Raw genomic sequence first — 21444 nt, 5'->3', positions numbered from 1 at the left:
CAGGATAGAAAGCCCAGAGATAAAACCACACACCTATGGTCAACTAATCTATGACAAAGGAGGCAAGGATATACAATGGAGAAAAACTAAATAAGTGGTGCTGGGAAAACTGGACAGCTACATTTAAAAGAATGAAATTAGAACACTCCCTAACACCATACACAAAAATAAACTCAAAATGGATTAGAGACCTAAATGTAAGACTGGATGCTATAAAACTCTTAGAGGAAAACATAGGAAGATCACTCTTTGACATAAATCACAGCAAGATCTTTTTTGATCCACCTCCTAGGGTAATGGAAATAAAAACAAAAATAAGCAAATGGGAACTAATGAAACTTAAGAGCTTTTGCCAAGCAAAGGAAACTACAAACAAGACAAAAAGACAACCCTCAGAGTGGAAGAAATATTTGCAAATGAATCAACAGGCAAAAGATTAACCTTCAACATATATAAGCAGCTCATGCAGCTCAATATTAAAAAAACAAACAACCCAATCCAAAAATGGGCAAAAGACCTAAATTGACATTTCTCCAAAGAAGACATACAGATGGCCAAGAAGCACATGAAAAGCTGCTCAACATCACTAATTATTACAGAAATGCAAATCAAAACGACAATGATATATCACCTCACACCAGTTAGAATGGGCATCATCAGAAAATCTACAAACAACAAATGCTGGAGAGGGTGTGGAGAAAAGGGAACCCTCTTGCACTGTTGGTGGGAATGTAAATTGATACAGCCACTATGGAGAACAGTATGGAGGTTCCTTAAAAAACTAAAAACAGAACTACCATATGACCCAGCAACCCCACTACTGGTCATATGCCCAGAGAAAACCATAATTCAAAAAGACACATGCATCCCAATGTTCATTGCAGCACTATTTACAATAGCCAGGTCATGGAAGCAACCTAAATGCCCATCAAGAGATGAATGGATAAAGAAGATGTGGTACATATATACAATGGAATATTACTCTTCCACAAAAAGGAACAAAATTGGGTCATTTGTAGAGACGTGGACGGATGTAGAGACTGTCATACAGAGTGAAGTAAGTCAGAAAGAGAAAAACAAATATCGTATATTAACGCATATATGTAGAACCTAGAAAAATGGTACAGATGAACTGGTTTGCAGGGCAGAAATAGAGACACAGATGTAGAGAACAAACGTATGGACATCAGGGGGAAGAGTGGCTGGGTGGGGGTGTGTGATGAGTTGGGAGTTTGGGATTGACATATATACACTAATATGTGGATAAATAATAGGATAAATAATAGGAACCTGCTGTATAAAAAAATAAATAAAATAAAATTTTTTAAAAAATTGACAACCTCAAGAGTTGGCAAGGATGTAGAGAAACTAGACCTTGTTGTGGGAATGTGAAATGTTAGAATCTCTTTGGAAAAAAATGTTGGTGATACCTACTAAAGCTGAACATAAACATGCCCTATGACTGAGCAGTTCTACTCCGAGGTATATACCCAATAGAAATTCATGTACATCAGTCAATAATTTTATTCTTAAAATTGCAGAGGAAAAATAAACACCAATTCAAGATATTGGTTACTTCTGGGAAGAGAAGATGAAGAACAAGGGAGAAACAGGAATGAGATTAGGAAGAAGTATATATAAGCTCAACTTTATCTGAAATATTAATTTCCTTAAAAGAGAATTTGAAGCAAATGTGGTGGTAAAATACTAAGATCTGATAAAGCTGTGTGAAAAGAATGTGGGTTTGTTACAGTATTCTTTACAACTTTCTGAATGCCTAAAATATTTCATAAAGAAATTTTTAAAATCTTGTAGAAGAATAAAGATTCAGAGAATGTTTAGGATCCACTAGTTTAAAAAAAAAAAGACTGTAATAGGAAAATACAGTATAAGGCCAATGTTGTATATGTAAACATACCATAGATACATATTCACATACAGATACTAAGTGATGAAACTGACACTTTATCTCTGGGATCTTCCTCCCAGAAACCTATAACCCCAGTCTAATCATGAGAAAATCATCAGACAAATTCCAACTGAAAGACATTCTACAAAACACCTGATCAGTACTCTATAAAACTGTCAAGGTCGGGCTTCCCTGGTGGCGCAGTGGTTGAGAGTCCGCCTGCCGATGCAGGGGACACGGGTTCGTGCCCCGGTCCGAGAAGATCCCACATGCCGCGGAGCTGCTAGGCCCGTGAGCCATGGCCGCTGAGCCTGCGCGTCCGGAGCCTGTACTCCGCAACGGGAGAGGCCACAACAGTGAGAGGCCCGTGTACCGCAAAAAAACAAACAAACAAAACAAACAAAAAAAACCAAACTGTCAAGGTCATCAAAAACAAGGAAGTCTGAGAAACTATCACAGTCAAGAGGAGTCTAAGGAGACATGACAACTAAATGTAATGTGCTATCCTGGATGGGATCCTGGAATAGAAAAAGGACTTGAGGTAAAAACTAAGGAAATCTGAATAAAGTATGGACTTTAGTTAATAATAATGTATCAATATTATTGATTAATTGTAGCACACAAACCATACTAATGTAAGATGTTAATAAGAGGGCAAATTGGGTGTGGGGTATATGGAAACTTTCTGTACTATCTTCACAAATTTTTTGTACATCTAAAATTAAAAATTTATTTTTAAAAAGTCGAGTAATTTACCCAAATTCATACAGCTAGTAAATACTCCTTACCCAAAGTTCAGAGACCAAACCAAATGACTTCAAACTTTGAGCTTTTTCCACTACACAAAACCCTTCCAACTTTACTCTCTTGGATTATAGAGGTATTTGTATGACAATCGGAACAAGTTCCATAAGGGAAGAAAAAATTTTTTTTTCTTTTTCTCTTTTTACATTTTGCCTAGCACACCACTGGTGTTCAGTAAAGCCGCTTAAGTTAACTACTCACAGAAAGAAAGTCACAGAGATCTAAAGAATCTGAGACTTTGAGAGAACTTTAACATGTCCAGTCCATCACACAGCCATCAATACCGCTGGCTCCAGAGAGAAGCCCGCCAGGCCCCGGGCTCAGAGCCACTGAGTTCTGCAAGGGTCCTGTGCTGCCATCTACCGGTAGCTCGTAAAGCGTCGACTTCCCCTGCTGTATCTCGGGAACCCGTGGGGCTGGGGGTAGTTGGAGAGAAGATTCAAGCGCTAATTAAATTACAGAATATATGTAACTGTCACATAGTTCAATCGACACTTGTACAAAGCAAAGGCTCTTCTTTTCTCCGGCGATTGTAGGCTCCCATAACTCCGTATTAATACTTAGGCTCATAAATTTACAGACTTCTTGCTGACCTACCTCCACAGGTACAGATCTGACTTGTACTGCCAGTCTCTCAAAATTCAGAATCTCCCGCAAAGCGTAGGCTGCGGAAACTGCTCATCCTCACAGTCTTGAGATCCCGCCAATCAGATTCCCGCATTTTCACAGAATCCTGAGACTCATGGCACTACTTTGCAAACCCCACAGACCTCCCCCATTAGGGCAAATAAGCGCGCTAACGCAGACGGCTTCACTAAGAGGTTCAAGTTTCGCAGGCAGCTCACACCAGCTCGAAAGCCTAGGAGGGCCCCACTCAAGCTTGGCGCTCGCAGGCTGACGCTTTGGCGCTGGTTCTGGCTCCCCACCTCTGGCAGGATCCGGTCAGCCTAGGCCGCCGACTGCGGACCGAGGTCCCGCCCCTCTAGACCTGTCATCACAGCAGCCGCACGTGGCCGGGGTGGGACCTCAGGCGACCTGCAACCATCACTTTGTCTCCTCCACCATCCATTGGGGCTGCCGCAGCCAATCAGAGCCAGCGGTTCCGGGCTGGAGAGCCAGCTCCAGGGTGAGGCAAGCGGGAGAAGGGGAGAGGGGGAGGAGAGGCTCCGAGATGGGAGGGGGCTAGCAGGGGAAGGGAGCCTGGCACGGGTTCTGCCAGCCTGGAATCCGAGGGGGCGGGTCCTAGTGAAAGGCGGAGAGACCAAAAGGGGGCGGGGATCAGGGGTGGGACGACGGACAAGCAGAAATTCAATGGGGAGACGCCGAGAGGAGAAGGGGCGGAGCCAGGGAGGGGCGGGACCTGGATTACAGGGGAGGAGCCCCAGGATTAAAGAAACTGGGAGAGGGGAGGAGCCAGGGGAAGGTGGGAGGTGGGACAAGGGGGAGGGTGGGTCCCGTCGTTGCGGGGGCGGGGCTCGGACCAAAGGGGCGAGGTTTGCAGGCCGAGGCTGCAGCTAGGGCTGCTGTGTAACTGCCTCAATCCATTACCTCCCCAGGTGCAACGGGACTCACGGAACTACAGGTGTGTGGCGGGGTGCATGTGGAAGAAGGGACAAGGACGGGGGTGCGCTTGGGCAGACATGAGGAGGTGGGGATCACGTTAGGGAAGGAGAGGATCTAGAGAAATGCTGGGTGGGGGTGGAGTGAAACAGTTGGGGGAGGAGTTGGGGGCTCAGTGTAGGGGCTAGGAGGTGCATTCTCCAGTAGCCCTTGCGCGGGAGGGGCGGGAGTGCTTTGTGAGGTGGGAAGTACAATGTGAGGGGGTCAGGTCGCTATCAGAAGTGGAGGGTTCAGACGACACTTGAGGGGGAGGGGATCTGAAGCGCTTTAAGGGAAAGGGGGGGTGTCGTGTGATGGAGACGGGCTGGTGGTCCGGAGTGTGGGATGGGCTGTGTGGAGGAAGAAGGGATGGGGCTGTGGGCACTGTGTGAGGGGAAGGGGTTGCAGGTCCCATCTGGGGAGGGAAGAACCCCTAGTGCTTTGAGAAAGTCTGGGGGCATTGTAGAGACTCCGGGATGTTTGTGTACTGTGTTTCAGGAATGAGGGTGTTGGAATTAGGGGGGTGAAGAAGCCAGTCCGTGGTGTTCCCGGCTCGTCAGCTCCTAACTCCACCTTCAGGCCTGAGCACTCTTAGAGAGGATCCAGGCCCTACTTGCCACTAGGGCTTGTGTGACTCTCTCAGTCGGCTTTGGATCTGTCTGGCTGAGACAGGTTTTTTCCCCCTTAGCTGGTGTCCCTGGGGACCCTTCCCCTGCTTCGGTTCCTGTTATCCCCCCACTCTAGTTCCTGTTCCTCCTAGAAGCTTGCCTTGGTCCCTGTCTTCCCCCTCCTCCCCCACTTTGCCCTGCTCTTATGCTCTGGGTGTGCTCATTTCCCACTTCCTTCCTCACCCTGGGGCCTGGCCTGGTCCTTGCCTGTCTAGGAGCTGTGCCCTGCCCCAGACTTCGTACTCCGTGGCCAGAGACCTAAGTAACCAGCAGCAAGGCCCAGACCTCGCCCTCACTACTGCAGAGGTCTCTCCCAACAGCCCCCCAAGTGAATGGTAGACACCTTTTTACCACTTGCCGCAAACTGATTTCCCCACACTTTTCCTTCTCCTGGGTAGGGAACCCTAGGCCCCTCGAAAATTCTGGGCTTCTGTGGGAAGGGGAAATGGTGAGAAGTACTGAAAGTCTATGAGGCATGTTTTGAGAGGTGGGCCACTATTGTCGGCTGAACTTGGGCAGGGATGTGAGGTTCCAGTCTCTGCTGGGGGAGGGAGGGGGAATGGCTCCCCACCCTCCTGGCTTAGAAGCTATCAGAACTGAGACTAGGGCCTAGTCCTTGTGGCGGCTCCTCTGGTTCCCTGAGGGGACTTGATGTAGTGCCAGAGCTCTTTTTTGCCCCTGGGCAGGCTGGGAGAGGGTGAGAAAGCCCTGTTTTCCACACAGTGGCTGAATGAGCGTGACAGTGTTGCTGAAAGGGGCCCCAAGCCAGTCTCCTCTGGCTGAGAGACTGGCTGGGGAGGGAGGGGGTGCTGAAGCCAGACAAAGCCGTGGGGTAGGGTGGGGTAAAGGAGGGCAGGCTGAAACCTTTGAGGAGGAGCTGATTGCTATGGCAACACAGCTTCCCAGACTGTCTCTCTGAGAGGCGGGCTTAGGGCGGACTCACTCCAGCTTCCTCAAGACTGAGGCATTTGTGTGAGTGGGTGGAGCGTGAAGAGAAAGGGCATCAGTTTGCTGTGCAGAGGCTGGAGTATATAGACTTTCTGCTTCGGTACAGGCAGCAGTGCATTCAGATGCTTGGATCCATCCTCTGAAAATGGATATGAGTGAACAGCAGCCATTAGAATTATAGCAGTATAAGGTCCGAATTGTAGAGGCCCTCAATGTCTATACAAACGCTCATTTTTACAGATTTGGAAATTAACAAAGAGACTGAGATTTTCTCCAGGTCTCACAGTGAAAGAGCAGGTGTTAGGATCCAGGTCTCCTGATTGCTCTTTACTCAGCCCAGGGCTCATTGTTTCTTTCAGCCAGTGTTTATTGAGCACCTATTATGTGCCAGGCACTGATGCTGATTCTGGGAATACCAGCATGAACAAAATGGACGAAGTTGCTGTTCTCATGGAGCTTCCATTCTAATAGGGGGAGAAATAAATGTGTGTGTGGCTGGGAAGGGAGAGAAAGCGGGGAGAGGGAGGGGGAAGGGGAAAGAGGGAGAAGTGTCAGCTGGTGATAACTGTTATGAAAAAAATAAAGCAGGGTAAGAATTTAAGGCAGCTAGGTAAAGCCTCTTGATTGTACCATGCTGCTTGCTTTCCCAGTACACACTGAGGCCTAGAACATCTTTGATCCTTCCCCCTGAACTTCTGCCCCCTGACTTTTGCAAATAACTAAGGCCTGGGCCTATGGTAGTGGCAGTTAGATAGAACAAGGTGGGGTCACCAAGGAATTACTCCTTTCCTACAGTGTTCTTTGTCTACCTGTCTTCCCAGTAAGCTTTTACTAAGGCAAGTGGGCTTTTACATTGGTACTCTGCAATTTTGTTCAGGGTGTTGAAAATTTCCTAAATCCTGTTCCTTAGCATTAGGGAACCAGCAAGGAAGTCAGTCCACGGCAACTGGGTTCTTTTTCAGCGTTTTTCCCCTGGTCTGAGGTAAGGAGAAAGGAGGCTAGAGGAACTGTTACTTGGTTGTCCTTCCTAAGTCTAGGGCACAGGGAGGAAGTAGGGGAGGAGAGCCTCATTTTACTGTCCAGTGACAACCTCAGGTCCCTTAGGGCCCACCACTACAAGCAAGGTAGAAACAAGGACCTTGGGGCTTCTGTGGCTTCTGAACTATAAAAGAATGCACTCCCGCTCTTCTGGAGGCACAGCCAGGGAGCCTGCCCTGGCTGATGCTAATTCTTTAGGGTCTCAGTTTGAGTCTTTCCTCTTTTGGCTCTGGTGTTTGCCTCTTGTTTTGTGGGAGACCTGAGTCTTAGAAACCTCTTAAGCTCCAAACTGTCTGACTTCACAAGTGCAGAGGGAAAGGTAGGCAGGACTGTTTATTTTCTTAGCTTGCCCGTAGATCAGCCCCTCTAAAAAGTGTCTTTTAATGTCTAATCCTTGCAAAGGTTTCCATCCTGGTCATTTAAAGGGTAAGAGAATAAGAATTAGGAATGCTGGTTCTGCTGCCACTTAATTTGGTTGGGTCTGGGCTGGGCTTGGGACCCAGTGACTCAGGGAGAGGGTGGGGAGTTTCGAGGGAGCTGTGAGTCATGGGGGTGAGCTCTGTCAGAAGAGTTGGGCATATTTCCCCCTACTCTGGGCAGGAGCCTTCCTATCCCACTTCTTCCCCTGGGTGCTCTGCCTCCTTGAACAGGGGCTGATGAATAGAAAGAGTGCAGAAGGGCTGAAGCAGCCTGATCTCAGAATGGAAGTTTAGAGGCACAAAGGATGATGTCTAGTTCCTGAATTAAAAGGTATCCCTATCTCGGGAGCCCTTGGGGCCCCTCTAATGAAGGCAAAAGAACATCAATATAGAGTAAGAGTGGAACAATACTATTTCTCAGTGGAAAGAGATGAGATCCCACTTCAAGACCTTTTCATCTGCCCTGGCACGAAGGAAGCTTCCTGGGATTCAACAGCCCTCTGGTCTCTGGACCTCTGGTTTGCAAGGCACGGAGAGATGAACGGGAGTGGGGATATTTGGGATCTGGTGTTGAAAGAGCAAGCTGACTTTGGGGATTGTCGAACTTTGTCTGTGAACGCCCTAGGTCGTCCTACTGACCCGCCTCTGAAGAGGAAGGGAGGGGTGAAAAGTGGGAGGCCTACGTCTTTCAAAGGGTTAAAAGGCAGGGCTGAGAGCTGCTTTGGACTCCTGCAGCTGAGAGGTTAAGGAGATGGGCGGGGCGACCCTATGTAGGCCGGCCCCCCCTGTGGACCAATGGGCTTGCGTCTCTTGGAGGGGGCGTGCCTCACGCTTGAGGTCGTGGGGAGGCTGGCATCCTTTAGGCCAATTAGCATGGTCGCTGCCCATGGGGGGCGGAGTTTGAGGGGGCGTGGCGGCCGCGGCTGCAGCGGTGGGGGAGTGGGGGCGCTGGGCGGGGCGGGCTGCCCCATCAGCTGGTAGGAAATGGCCTGTGAGTCAGAGGGGCAGCGGAGTCGGCAGTGCGGAGCCCGGGCGCCCGCGGGGAGGGACAGTCGCGGGGAGGGGCGAGGCAGCGGCTTGGGGGCTGCGGGCGCCAGGGCCCGCTAGTGTTGCACACGAAGCTGAACAGAGAAGATCCTAACAGAGCAGGGCTCAGGCTGAGCCACCCTTTGTCTGGGTTGGGGGCCCGTGGTGGGGAGGATCGGGCATTCGAGGGGAGGGACCGGGACGGGACGGAAGGGCCTGGAGCAGCGGCGCCGCGGCGGAGCCAGTCTGGGAACGGGGTGAGTTTGTGCTAGGGGGAAATAGCAAATCTCCGAAGCTCCAGTAGGGAATGGGGCCTGTCCCAGGCTGTGGGGAGGAGGGGGGAGAGAAAGGACCTGGGAGGCTAAGCAGGGGGTGGGGGGGATCGGTCAGAACAAGGAGTCCTGGAGCCGGGGTGCTGGGGTGAGTCTACTGGGCTCATTTTGGAGGAGGTGCTAAGATTTGCTTCCTCTCCAAGGAGGGTGGAGGGCTCTAGGCCAGAGAGAGGCAAGGGGTTGGTGAGAGGGCAGAGGTTAACCTTTCTACCCACAGTAGTGGTCCATGGGAACAGCCCCCGTAGCTAGTGTAGACATGTGCAGGTACAAAATGTAGAGCAGCGGGCAGCAGTTCCTTCTGAAGGGCGTGAAGGTGAAAAGCACATGGAGAGGAATTCTCCTTCCGGCCACCTTCCTTGATCAGGGTAGAAATGGATATCTTTAATACTGAAGGGGAGAGTGAGCCTGGCAGCTCAACACCCACCTACCCCACCTCCCAGGCCTAGCAGGTGTCTGAGGGTACAGACCCCGTGGTATTCTGGGACTTGTTGTTTTTGCTGGCCTTGCTCCCTTGGTATGTTGGGAGCTGTAGTCCTTGCCAGCCACAGCCTGGCACAGATGTTTGACGCCAGCTGCTGCCCACCCCCTGCACAGAGTGAGATTTGGCCTACCCTGCCCCTCCCCTGCCAAGTCCTGCCCCATGAGTCAGCTTGAAGCCATGGTCTAGAGCCAGACTGGCTGGGTGGCAGGAAAGTGAGTCTTAGAGATTTTCATTGACAGGGCAGGAACTGAGAGGACTCTGGGGTAATGAGCAGGTGCCAGCCATGCTGGGGTCAAGTAGGGCATCATGTCATCACCTGGCTTCCCCAGGGCAAGGGCTCAAGAGGTCAACTGGGATGATGGGATGACTTAGGGGTGGGAGTGCTAAGGAAAAGGCCCTTCCTGAATCTGTATAGCATGGGTAGAGGAAAGGAGGGAAGAGATTAGTACAGGTCGTACCCTCTGACAATGCTGCCATTGGCGTTCTGCCCTTTCCAGACGCCCCACCCACCACAGGGAACCAGAATTTTCTTAGGGCTTCCAGTTCTAATGAGAACTTGGTGAAATAGGATAGTGTAGGATAGTGCAGCGATGGGAACTTGGTGTAGGAGAGTTTTCCAGTCCCTGGATGCAAAGCTCCCCTTTCTCCCTGCGTCCCACCCCCATCTTTAATTTATTTTATTTATTTATTTTTGGCGGCGCTGGGTCTTCATTGCTGCACGTGGGCTTTCTCTAGTTGCGTCGAGCGGAGGCTCGGGCTTCTCATTGCAGTGGCTTCTCTTGTTGCGGAGCACAGGCTCTAGGCACGTGGGCTTTGGTAGTTGTGGCACACGGGCTTAGTAGTTGTGGCTCGCGGGCTCTAGAGCGCAGGCTCAGTAGTTGTGGCGCACGGGCTTAGTTGCTCCGCGGCATGTGGGATCTTCCCGGACCAGGGCATGAACCTGTGTCCCTCGCATTGGTGGGCAGGTTCTTAACCACTGTGCCACCGGGGAAGCCCCCCACCCCCATCTTTGTTGTTGCTGATTTTCCCTATACAGTTAATCTCCCTGCTTCTCTCATATTCTGGGAGTTTTTCTCTGCACTGTCAGGACTGCTGCCCAGATCTCTGGGACTTGCATTTTACTCTTTTGAGCCCTGCTATGTGCTTACCCCTGTGCTTGGAGTTGGGCAGAAGAGTGAAGTACAAACCTATCCTCAAGAACCCTATGGTCAGTCTACGAGATGTCTTACCCACAGGAGCAAACAAAGCTGTCACTGGGTTACAGGAGATAGTGGTACTGCTATAGGTGAGGTCTCAGAAGAGACAGACATTTATGGTCCAGGGTGGCCGTAGTAGGCTTTATGGAGAGGATGGCATTTGGCCTAGCCAAGGAAGGTTAAGACTCCGGTAGGCATAAGGGGACATTCCTTGGATGAGAAAGGGTTTTGTGGATAGCAGGCAGCACAGGCTACTGACCAAAGGATAAGCTTGATCCTGGGGGCAATGTTTTCTCCCATGAAGGAAGATGGCCTTCAACTAGACATCCCCTCACCCAATATGGACTCCTGAGGGTGGACTAGTCAGTGAAGACCATCTTGTACCCTGACAGAAAAGCAGTGGTTTTGGTTTTTGGGTGTTGGATGTGTTGGGGAGGAGTGGCGAGGTACTCCTGCTCTCTGACTGTCACTGTCTTATCACTAGTTTGCAGGGCCTAGGTAGGGGGAGGGGTAGGCCCTGGAAAGTGCCTTCTAGCAGTGCTTCCTCCCCCACCCCGCCCCCTCTAGACTTGTTTTTGGTTAGATTTGTTGCTTCCTGTTAAAGGGACAGACTGCTGGGGCCAATTGGGAGTTTAATGCTGAAGGGCCCACTTTGAGATGACCTGAAGTTTGTACTTCTAAGGAGCGCTGTTGGGGATGTAAGTTTCTGTAAGACTTCTGCCCTTAGGGTTATGGGATGGCACTTGTCCCTTTAGAGATAGGTATGTGGGAAGGAGTTGTGCAACTCAGTGGCCTTGACTAGGAGAGTTGAATTCTTGCTTTGGCCACCTCTCAGTTGACATGGTCTCTTGGATCTTGGGGTATCTCATCCCCCCTCTCATTCAGGGCAGGAGTCCCCTAGCTGGTGGGCCTGATAAGTAGTTATCCTGCCTCAACTTACTTGTCACATCCTTATTACAATGAGCTAAGACCTGCCTCTCTGTGACTCCTTGTGTAGCCCAGTTCTGCCCTCTGGGCCCTGGATCCCAAGACTGCCCCTTCTGTTTCTGAAGGGCTCCTCATACTGGAGGAGGATGTCCTGGCGTATACTCTGTTAGCTGACAGTTGGAGAGCAGCCTTACTGCTGGCTCCAGAGATCCTGGCTTATGTCTGTTTTTCTCTCCTCAGGGTCCAGCTGAGCCTAGGAGCTGCACGGAATGGTGGCAGTCACCTCGCCAGTGCAGCAGGCATGGACCAGACTGCAAGCTAGGAGAGCAAGGCATCAGTCAGGAAGAGGGAACACACAGCTAGGCTTAAGGCCTCTTTATCGGGGTGAGTGCCAAGGAGAGGGAGGAGGAGCAGGTACAGTTAGAAACCTGAGCTAAATGTGTCACCTTCTCAGAAGTTCTGCGAGTGGCCTTTATATTCCATTAGTCCATCTGAAGGTATTAGATTGGGACACCTTCGCCCCCAGGAACCTCACAAGCTCACCTCTTCAGTCCAGGGGAGGATCTGAAATTCACCTGGGAGGGAGATGATTCACTGATTGCCCTGACCATCTTTTCTTCTCTTCTCTTGCACAGATGTCCCCAGGCCCCCCAGCCCAGGCCCAGCATAAAGGCTCTGGGGGGGGTCCCCCCTGACCCAAGGGGGGGCTTCATGCGCCACGTGCAGGCGGAGCCGTCTCCATCCTCAGAGCCAGAGGCTGGCCCTTCACAGCCTGCAGTCAGGCAGGGGGCCCTCCAGGGTGGCCTGCTCATGGGCTACAGCCCGGCGGGGGGGGCAACATCCCCCGGGGTCTACCAGGTATCCATCTTTTCCCCTCCAGCTGGTGCCTCCGAGCCTCATAGGGCCCTGAAACGGCCAGCCCCACCCACTGAGGGTCCCCGGGAGCTGAAGAGAGGCCCTGGGCTGGGGGCCAGAGAGGGACTACCCCCTGAAGAACCACCTACTCTGGGGCTATTGGGCCCAGAGGGACTGGGGCTGGGACTGGGCGTGGCCAGCCAACATTTCTGCCATCATGGCCTCTGTGTTGTGGAACAGGGAGGTAGCTCCACCTCACCTTGGACTTCAGGGGCCCGGAGTCCCCCCTGGCCCCCATCAAATGCTTCCTGCAGTACTTTGCACACCAGAGACTGGGCTTCCCCACATCCTGGGGGACAGGGGTCCCTGGGGGAGTCCCCAGGGCCAGCCCCTCCGGGCCAGCTGCACACACTTGACACTGATTTGCACAGTCTTGCACAAATAGGGGGTAAGAGCCTAGTGGCTGGCGTGGGCAATGGGGGCAGCCCCTGGCCTAGGGAGTCCCCTGGCACTGCCAATGGGCACAGCCCCGAGCACACACCCCCTGGCCCTGGACCTCCAGGCCCCTGTCCCACCAAGCGAAGGCTGCTTCCAGCTGGAGAAGCCCCGGATGTCAGCTCTGAGGATGAGGGGCCAGCCCCTCGGAGGCGCCGGGGAACCCTGGGCCACCTTCCTGCTGCCAACAGTTCTGATGCCAAAGCCACACCCTTCTGGAGCCACCTGCTGCCTGGGCCCAAGGAGCCTGTGCTGGTAAGCCAGGAGAGGAAGTGGTCTGCTCTTAAGTGGACATCTGTGTGAGGAAAGGTGATGGGCTTGGGAGGATGTTCCTATGAGAGCTTGTGATGAGCCCCTGCTCCAAACATACCTGGCCTCCACCCAATCTCTGTCCCTAATCTTTCCTCTCCATAGGACCCAACAGACTGCAGTCCCATGGGGCGGAGGCTGAAAGGTGCCTGTCGCCTGAAGCTGTAAGTGACCAGCTTCTCCCTCTGCCCCTCCCTGAAAATGGGGCAGATGTCTGTAATTCTTTTTCCAACCCCAAGGTGGGGGACCTCAGGGAAGGAGCCCTAGGTAGTAGCAAATTGTGGGGCCCAAGGACAGTAGCAAGCGTAGCAGAATACATCAAGCCAACCCACTTGTGTGTCCCCTCCCCTACCAGGAGCTCCCTTCGAAGCCTCCGGAAGAGGCCAGGCCTGCTGAGCACCCCCAGTGCCTCCCCTGTTCCTACCCCCGCCATCAGCCGTACCCTGTTGGGCAACTTTGAGGTAGTTCCCCTTGGGTTCCTTGATTGGTGGATCTTGCGGGAAGGGATGGTGGTGTGTGTGGCTTGGATGGGTAAGGAAAACAGCTAGCATCTGTCTCACAATATGTTTTCCCACCCCATCCCCAGGAATCATTGCTGCGAGGACGCTTTGCACCATCTGGCCACATTGAGGGCTTCACAGCAGAGATTGGAGCTAGTGGATCCTACTGCCCTCAGCATGTCACGCTGCCTGTCACTGTCACCTTCTTTGATGTTTCTGAGCAAAATGCCCCGGCTCCCTTCCTGGTATGACCTGACCTAAACCCAAAGTTAGCTCATGAGGGGCATGAGGGATTGGGGGCAGGGGGTATTCTTTTTTTTTTTTTTTTAACTGACAAAGCAAAAGACTTTATTGGGAAGGGCACCCTGGGCAGAGACCAGCAGAGTTAGGGAACCCAGGAGAACTGCTCTGGAAGTATTCTTTAGATGTTCTCGCCTAAGAGTCAGAGCCAGGTGGGGAGAACTCTAGTGTAGGGCAGGGGCCAGGTCCCAGAATGAGAGATTGTGGAGATGGATGAGTGTTCAGGGATCTCCCAGACCCTACTTTGTCTGATGGCTCCATGGCCTTCCCAGGGCGTCGTGGACCTGAACCCCCTGGGGAGGAAGGGTTACAGCGTGCCCAAGGTGGGCACCATCCAAGTGGTGAGTTTTCCCTGAGGGGGAGTGGGAGTGGGGACAGGAAAACATCCCCTAGACCCTACCAACCTTGCCCTTCCTGTCCCCAGACCTTATTTAACCCCAACCAGACTGTGGTGAAGATGTTCCTCGTGACCTTTGACTTCTCGGACATGCCTGCTGCCCACATGACCTTCCTGCGTCATCGCCTCTTTTTGGTGCCTGTGGGTGAGGAGGGAAATGCTAGCCCCACCCGCTGCCTCCTCTGCTACTTGTTGCACCTCAGGTGAGGACAGGGCCCTGGATATCCTTTCCACAACCCAGGCATGTCCTCCCTGAATAGCATCTCTCCTTGCTTGTCTACAGTCTGGGGTCTTACTTTGATCACCCTGTCCTCCCCCAGGTTCCGGAGCTCCCGCTCAGGCCGCTTAAGCCTGCATGGAGACATCCGCCTGCTTTTTTCCCGCCGGAGCCTGGAACTGGACACAGGGCTCCCCTACGAACTGCAGGCTGTGACTGAGGCCCCTCACAATCCACGTTATTCACCTTTGCCCTGATTGTCAGTGCCCTGAACCCATGTGGGCCAAGGACCTGCCCATCCTGCTCCATCCTGGACAGAGCAAACACGTGGAGAGGTGCGAGAGACCCTTCAGGCTTGAATTAAAGCCCTCACCACGCTCATGCCCAAACTGATTATTTGGGTGTTTAAAGCTTCTGATCTTACCACACTCTGCCCTACTCTGGGTACTCCACGTGCCTGCCCCCTCCCTTGGATTTCCCAGGCCAGCTGCGGTAGTGGGGAGGAACTGGAGCTACCCTGAGGTTGTCCTAAGTTCCCAGGCAAGTCATGCCAGCGTTGCCTCCCTGTCCTGGGCAGGGGCCACTTATTATTTTATTTATTTTAATTTATAATTTATTCAAATTGGATTGCCTTGGTAACGTCCCAAACCTGATAATTGGCATTGCCCCTCCTCCTTTCCCACTCTCAGATATTGCTCCAACCTCAGGAGTTGAAGAGGCTGATATGGGGGCTGTAGGAGAACCGCTCTCCCTCAGCTGAGAGCAGAGAAGTATTCCGGAAGGACTGAGTCACCAGCCAAAGACTCAGCTTCCCCTGTCCTTCCTTATTCCTTTCACTTCCCCGACCCTCTCACCTCTCTCTGAAGGCCAATTTGTGTGTGTGTGTGTGTGTGTGTGTACGTGTATGTGTGTGAGAGAGAGAGCATGCGTGCAGGCACACACACACAGGTGTCAACCACACCTCATCTAGGACTTCAGACTCTGGTTGTCCCTCTCCTTCTGCCTGTGTCTCCTTGCTTTGGGGTCCTGACTGAGGAAGGTGTTCAGGGGACAGAGTCAGGGCCAAGGACTGGGGTGCCTCCTCTCACCTGGCCAGACTCTGACCCACCTACCTCAGTTGGGGTGAGGGGCACCCCTCAAACTCAGTCATGTAGTTATCAACTACCCCATTCCCCACTCTAGACTCTGACCTAGCCTTAGCCCTGATACCTGGGGCTGGGCTGAGGGGAACAAGCATTTGCTAAAACTTGAAAAAAAAAAAACAGGAAAAAATTGTACCTGGTACTTTTTTTTTAAAAAAAAAGAAAGAAAGAATAAATTCTTGTTTGAAACTTGAACTAAGCCTTCCTTTTTCTGTTCGGGAGAGCATGGGGATGGGGATGGAGAGCCTAACTAGAGCCGGGACTCTGCCCTTTCCCCAGGAAAAAGGCCTGAGGCAGGGAAGTCTTAGGGGAGGCCCCATGATTCTTAGGGTCTGGTCTTGCCCCTTTCACATAATGGGGTGGTGTGGTGGGGAAGGTTCTGCTGTAAAAGCTGAACTCTGAATGCGGATCTGGATTCTTACACTGGTTCTGTTGATGATTTTAGCGCCTCTGAGCTTCAGTGCTCTGATATGTAAAATGAGGGTGACTGTGCAAGTCTCCTAATGCATGTGACAGAGCATCGGAGATGTGTGCAGGGTGACATGCTCCAGAGAAGGCTGAATGTTGGGGCTGTGTGCCGGACTCTGTATGCGAGGGAACCTGGCCTGATAGACCCCGACGGGGTAGAGGAAGAAAAACCTATGATGCCTTGGGAAAAGAGGGGAGGGGGAAACCTCAGTCCAATCACCGGGCAATATTAGGCCCAGTCACCATGGTAACGGGAACGGGGTCGGTCCCCAGTGGGAGGGCTGGGTACAGCACAGCAGGACTACCAGAGAATGTCACTATGGCAACCACGGCAATGAGTCAGCTCCAATCGCTCGTCGCTATGGTGAAAGATGGCGATTATACGCTCAGAAGGGTAAACTGAGTCTCACAGTGGGGATAAAGAATTCTGTGGGAAGCTTTTCTGGGACACCAGCACGCGAAAAGTAGCCTCCATTTGGTCACCGTGTTCGGGATCTTGGGCTTGAACAGCGAGAACAAGAAAAAGCTCCAGGCTTGAGCCCTCTCTAGAAAGTCTGCGTCTCCCAGCGAGCAACTTGATGCACGCTTCTGCCGAGTAACGCTGATTGGCTGAATGTGAAAGAGGGAAGGGAAGGCCGGAAGTACATCCGGGGGAGTGGAAATACGGGAGGAAAGGCTCAGGTCCGGGCATCTAGAGCGACCGCTCTGCTCCGCGTCTCGTTGGTTCCGGAGGCCGCTGTGGCAGTGGGAAATGCTGGCGCGCTCGGTGCGGGCGTCTGGGGCCCTTTTGCTGAGGGTGAGTGCAAGGCATCCTTTTCTAAGGGTCGGGCCAGAGATCACCTGGGTTTTCAACTGGGAAGGGGCCAGATTCTAAGTGTGGGGAGAGAACTGGGATCGGAGGTTATGGTACTCGCCTGAGTTCCTTTCCGAGAACCCTTTACGGTCGCGGTTTAGGGACATGCCTCCGGGACAGGCACCGAGAGGGGCGGGGTGCCCGGCCGACTGGGTCTCTGCTGATCCTCGTCTTCCCTTTAGGGCTCCGTGCAGGCTTCTGGCCGCGCTGCGCGCCGCGCCTCCTCTGGATTGCCCCGAAACACCGTGGTGCTGTTTGTGCCGCAGCAGGAGGCTTGGGTGGTGGAGCGAATGGGCCGATTCCACCGCATCTTGGAGCCTGTGAGAACCTCTTCTGCCCACCCCGGGCCAGCCTGAATCCCAATTCCCTCACGACATGGGGGAATGGGGTGAGACCTCGTTGGGGCCTGCCTTCACCTTTGGCTTCTGACACCCCAGGCCAGACCTGGCAGGGCCCAGACTGCTGACGGTCATACCCATCTTACCACCTTTTCCCATTGCGCTAGCATCCCACAGGCCCCACATTAGGAATCTCTTCTATTAATCCTCTCAGCTCCACCTGTCTGCATGGAAAAGGCTACTCTGCTGGCTCCCATCTCCTTGACTGTCCCTTCCATTCAGAGATCCAGCCTTACATTCCTATCCTTATATTCTTACGTACCGGTGACACCCCAAGCCTTCTGTTTTTCTGGGCAGAATCTATGTTGATTCCCTACCCACTCCAGGCCTAGCTTCGATCTCAACCCTACAGCCCCCCATCCTTCTGAAGACCTGTAACTCCTCTTCCCAGGGCTTGAATATCCTCATCCCTGTGTTAGACCGGATCCGATATGTGCAGAGTCTCAAGGAAATTGTCATCAACGTGCCTGAGCAGTCTGCCGTGACTCTTGGTGAGGGGTGCGGGGTGACATGGGTGCTCTGAGGCCATTAGGATGTGGTTGCAGGAGAAAGAGCTGATTGGGACCTGGAGGCCTGACCTCCTTTCTCTCCTGCTCCTGCACCTACAGACAATGTAACTCTGCAAATCGATGGAGTCCTTTACCTGCGCATCATGGACCCTTACAAGGTACCTGTCCTCTGCTTTATTCAGCTCCTGAGTTGCTCTCCTCACTAAAATCCTGCATGCAAGCTACTGACACTGTCCATGCCCCTTTCAGGCAAGCTATGGTGTGGAGGACCCTGAGTATGCTGTCACCCAGCTAGCTCAGACAACCATGAGATCAGAGCTCGGCAAACTCTCTCTGGACAAAGTCTTCCGGGTAAGGGGATCTGAGCCAGAGTTAGGGTTTGAAGACACATACCTGGCACTCTCAGTCCTTTCTGGGGATCAGTTCCGGGACCTTCTCGGTTTAGCCCCCTGAAGGTTGGGTTGAGGCCATGGAGCTTACACCTCTCTTCCTCCAGGAGCGGGAGTCCCTGAATGCTAACATCGTGGATGCTATCAACCAGGCTGCTGACTGCTGGGGCATCCGCTGCCTCCGTTATGAGATCAAGGATATCCATGTGCCACCCCGGGTGAAAGAGTCCATGCAGATGCAGGTGGGGGCCAGAGAGGGATGAGGTGGAGTACTTCAGGATGCTCCAGTTGCATAGGGACCTGGACTCCCTTCCCTGTTGTGATGGGTACAATTGCAGGTCTGTGTAAGAGTTTACTTTTACTCTGGTTTCTTGTTGATGGGGCTTGCTGGGGGCTTCTAGGTGGAGGCAGAGCGGCGGAAACGGGCCACAGTTCTAGAGTCTGAGGGGACTCGAGAGTCGGCCATCAACGTGGCAGAGGGGAAGAAGCAGGCACAGATCCTGGCCTCTGAGGCAGAAAAGGCTGAACAAATAAATCAGGCAGCAGGTCAGCAGAGGGTAGAGGCTGAGTGATGAACAGGGTATGGGTCTTTGAGGCTTGGTACTGGGACAGGAGCTTTTGGGGTACCCTGACCTCATAGGTTAAGCTCTGTCTCTTTTCTTCCAGGAGAGGCCAGTGCAGTTCTGGCCAAGGCCAAGGCTAAAGCTGAAGCTATTCGCATCCTGGCTGCAGCTCTGACACAACATGTGAGAGACCCCCTAGGTGGGATTGGGGATCAGGAATTGGCAGTAGAAGAGGTTCTCTCATCTACCCTTGGGAGAAATTCCTGCCTTTTTGGTTCCATTGAGCCACATTACATGATCTCTTGTATTGTGATCTGCATATCCTCTTTCTAGGAACCTGATTTCTCTCCACTTCCTTTCCTCCCCCGCCCCCATCCAAGTCTGTGATCTCTGATTTTTATCTTCCCTGTGGCCACAGAATGGAGATGCAGCAGCCTCACTGACTGTGGCTGAGCAGTATGTCAGCGCATTCTCTAAACTGGCCAAGGACTCCAACACTATCCTGCTGCCCTCCAACCCTGGCGACGTCACCAGTATGGTGGCTCAGGTTAGAGCACCCTGAAGACCCAGCATAGAGCACCAATGCCAGAGACTGAGACGCTACCACCACCACCATCACTTTCCCCATCGAGTCCTCTAGAGTGCCCTGAGACCTACATCTCTCTTCATCCCCTGAACGAGACACCCCCAGTCATCCCTAGCAATAGGGAACCTCTTGAGACATCTTTCTTTTTTTTTTTCTTTTTTTTTTTTTGCAGATGCCTGTATTAGTATTTTGAGGGTGACCCTGCTCTGGTAGTTTGTAACATTCCTAGAACCGACTCCAAAGCTTTTAAGACTGAGGCTTAAGAGAGAGAAAGGAAAAACAAGCTTACTGGCCCTGGCTCTACCTTCTTCCTTTGAGCCGTTGGTGGGTTGGGCTATGCCTTCTGCCATGTGTCATCATGGCTCTCTCTCTGTCCCTCTCCTCAGGCCATGGGTGTGTATGGGGCCCTCACCAAAGCCCCGGTGCCAGGAGCCCAGGACTCAGTCTCCAGCAGGAGCAGCAGAGATGTCCAGAGCACAGATGCAAGTCTTGATGAGGAACTTGATCGAGTCAAGCTGAGTTAATGGAGCTGGGCTTGGTCAGGGAGGCTGGGGACAGGGAAGCAGCACTCCCAGATTCTGGCTCTAGCCTCCCTGCCAAGATTTTGGTTATTATTTTTTTATTTGAACTTTAATCATGTAATAAACTCACCAATGGCAAACCAAAACTGTCCTCTTTGATTGGGGAATGAAGTTGGGAGAGTCACCGGTGTTCTTCTTGGATGACCACTGCCACCTCCAGTCCTGTCAGGTCTTGGGGACTGATTCCTCCATGAGCAAGATTAAATGTCATGTAAAGGGAAATCATCCTGCCTGTCTTCAGGAGAAGCTGTGGGATACAGTGGAAGGATTAAACCACATGTCTACTGAACTGCCAGCTGGGGAGTGTAGTCCCCCCTCTTGCTAAGTGTAGGGCTGTGAATTTGAGCAGGTGTTGGTGTTTTTTTTAATGGGAAAGAGGACTGTCCTGGTAGAGTAGTGCTCAAAGGGTCCTCAGGGACTGAGGACACTCATTCGTTCATTCAAAACCATTCAATGCTCAGCCATAAGAAGGAACGAAATTGGGTCATTTGTAGAGACGTGGATGGGCCTAGAGACTGTCATACAGAGTGAAGTAAGTCAGAAAGAGAAAAACAAATACAGTATATTAATGCATATATGTGGAACTTAGAAAAATGGTACAGATGAACCAGTTTGCAGGGCAGAAATAGAGACAGATGTAGAGAACAAACGTATGGACACCAAGGTGGGAAAGTGGCGGGGGGCAGGTGGTGGTGTGAAGAATTGGAAGATTGGGATTGACATGTATACACTAATATGTAAAAAATGGATAACTAATAAGAACCTGCTGTGTAAAAAAATAAATAATTAAAAAAAACATTCAATGATGTCTACCATGTGCCAAGCTCCGTGCTACAGGAGAACCCAAATCTTATGGTCCCTGTTTTCACAGGAAACAGAGCTACAAAGTGATAAGTGCTGAGGTGGAGGAAAGTTCTGGCTGAGGGATCCTTGGGGGAGGATCATGTCACTTTGTGGGCAGCAAGGTTACTAACTCGGACATTGGGCTCAGGCTGGAAAAATCAATGCTTTCATCAGGCTACGGTTGGGGACTGGAATATGCAAAGGCCCACAGCTCCAGAGAAGTTGGAGTATTCACAGTTGTTCTCTGTGGCTGATGGGTGGGGTGTTAGGGGGTGTGACTATGTGGCAGGGGCCAAATCTCAGGGAGATAGGGTCCTGAAAGAGTTTGGCCTTTATCTGGGGATCAGGGGGCATGAAGGGTTTTTTCCCTTCCTGTGAAGAATTTTAAGAAGATTAAGGTAATCACATCAGAGTTTCAGATGGAGCTGTCCTGCTGCAATGTGGTCAGGGGATTTGAAGGAGAGATGGGAGGCTGGAAGGACAGTAAGAAGGCTACTTCAGTGGTCCTGGAGAGGGTGGTGAGGCCTGAACATAGGTAAGGGGCTTTGAGGATGAAGGTGGAGGGATATTTCAACATATTTCTGAATTAGAATTTATTCATTTATCCATTTAATGATTTTTTTGAATCCCAACTATATGCCAAGCACCGAGGATATAGTAATAAAGAAAACAAAATTCCCTACCCTCAATGA

General features: G+C 51.7%; 2 protein-coding genes across 6 annotated transcripts; both read left to right on the top strand.

Annotated features, from left to right (window-relative positions):
* The first annotated feature begins 4191 nt into the window (after positions 1 to 4191).
* Positions 4192 to 15803, top strand: FAM214B (family with sequence similarity 214 member B). Of its 5 annotated transcripts, none has more exons than XR_003790622.1 (10): positions 4207 to 4295; positions 11588 to 11731; positions 11983 to 12952; positions 13112 to 13170; positions 13362 to 13467; positions 13593 to 13751; positions 14079 to 14147; positions 14231 to 14406; positions 14524 to 14755; positions 15110 to 15803. XR_003790622.1 is itself a non-coding variant. In XM_029201369.1 (10 exons), the coding sequence occupies exons 3-10, from the start codon at positions 12059 to 12061 to the stop codon at positions 14675 to 14677; spliced, it is 1503 nt and encodes a 500-aa protein (XP_029057202.1). In that variant the 5' UTR covers positions 4207 to 4295; positions 11588 to 11731; positions 11983 to 12058; the 3' UTR covers positions 14678 to 15802. The 5 variants fall into 5 exon arrangements, 4 of the variants coding, with proteins under 4 accessions (XP_029057199.1, XP_029057202.1, XP_029057200.1 ...); XM_029201369.1 differs by having other exon boundaries at positions 11983 to 12650; positions 12765 to 12952; positions 14524 to 15802; XM_029201366.1 differs by having other exon boundaries at positions 4192 to 4295; positions 14524 to 15757.
* Positions 15804 to 16426: 623 nt separating this feature from the next.
* Positions 16427 to 19995, top strand: STOML2 (stomatin like 2). Its single transcript, XM_029204021.1, has 10 exons — positions 16427 to 16826; positions 17066 to 17203; positions 17673 to 17772; positions 17890 to 17948; positions 18040 to 18141; positions 18287 to 18421; positions 18581 to 18725; positions 18846 to 18925; positions 19161 to 19289; positions 19715 to 19995. Exons 1-10 carry the CDS (start codon positions 16782 to 16784, stop codon positions 19850 to 19852), a joined length of 1071 nt encoding a protein of 356 aa, XP_029059854.1. The 5' UTR covers positions 16427 to 16781; the 3' UTR covers positions 19853 to 19995.
* Positions 19996 to 21444: the final 1449 nt, after the last annotated feature.

This window comes from Monodon monoceros, unplaced genomic scaffold (genome assembly GCF_005190385.1).
Source record: "Monodon monoceros isolate NGI ecotype Baffin Bay Population unplaced genomic scaffold, NGI_Narwhal_1 Super_Scaffold_5, whole genome shotgun sequence".
In the NCBI taxonomy this organism is placed as follows: Eukaryota; Metazoa; Chordata; class Mammalia; order Artiodactyla; family Monodontidae; genus Monodon; species Monodon monoceros.
Note: the sequence above shows the minus strand (reverse complement) of the source record. Positions and strands in the feature narration are given on the sequence as shown.

Excerpts from the sequence above, each read along its gene's own strand:
- STOML2 (XM_029204021.1), top strand. The coding sequence starts at position 16,782 with ATGCTGGCGCGCTCGGTGCGGGCGTCTGGGGCCCTTTTGCTGAGG. Across the intron at positions 17,204-17,672 it reads TCCACCGCATCTTGGAGCCT|GGCTTGAATATCCTCATCCC; the intron begins GTGAGAACCTCT and ends TCCTCTTCCCAG. Across the intron at positions 18,422-18,580 it reads AAGAGTCCATGCAGATGCAG|GTGGAGGCAGAGCGGCGGAA; the intron begins GTGGGGGCCAGA and ends GGGGGCTTCTAG.
- FAM214B (XM_029201368.1), top strand. The coding sequence starts at position 12,059 with ATGCGCCACGTGCAGGCGGAGCCGTCTCCATCCTCAGAGCCAGAGGCT. Across the intron at positions 13,468-13,592 it reads CCCTGTTGGGCAACTTTGAG|GAATCATTGCTGCGAGGACG; the intron begins GTAGTTCCCCTT and ends CCCCATCCCCAG. Across the intron at positions 14,148-14,230 it reads AGGTGGGCACCATCCAAGTG|ACCTTATTTAACCCCAACCA; the intron begins GTGAGTTTTCCC and ends TCCTGTCCCCAG.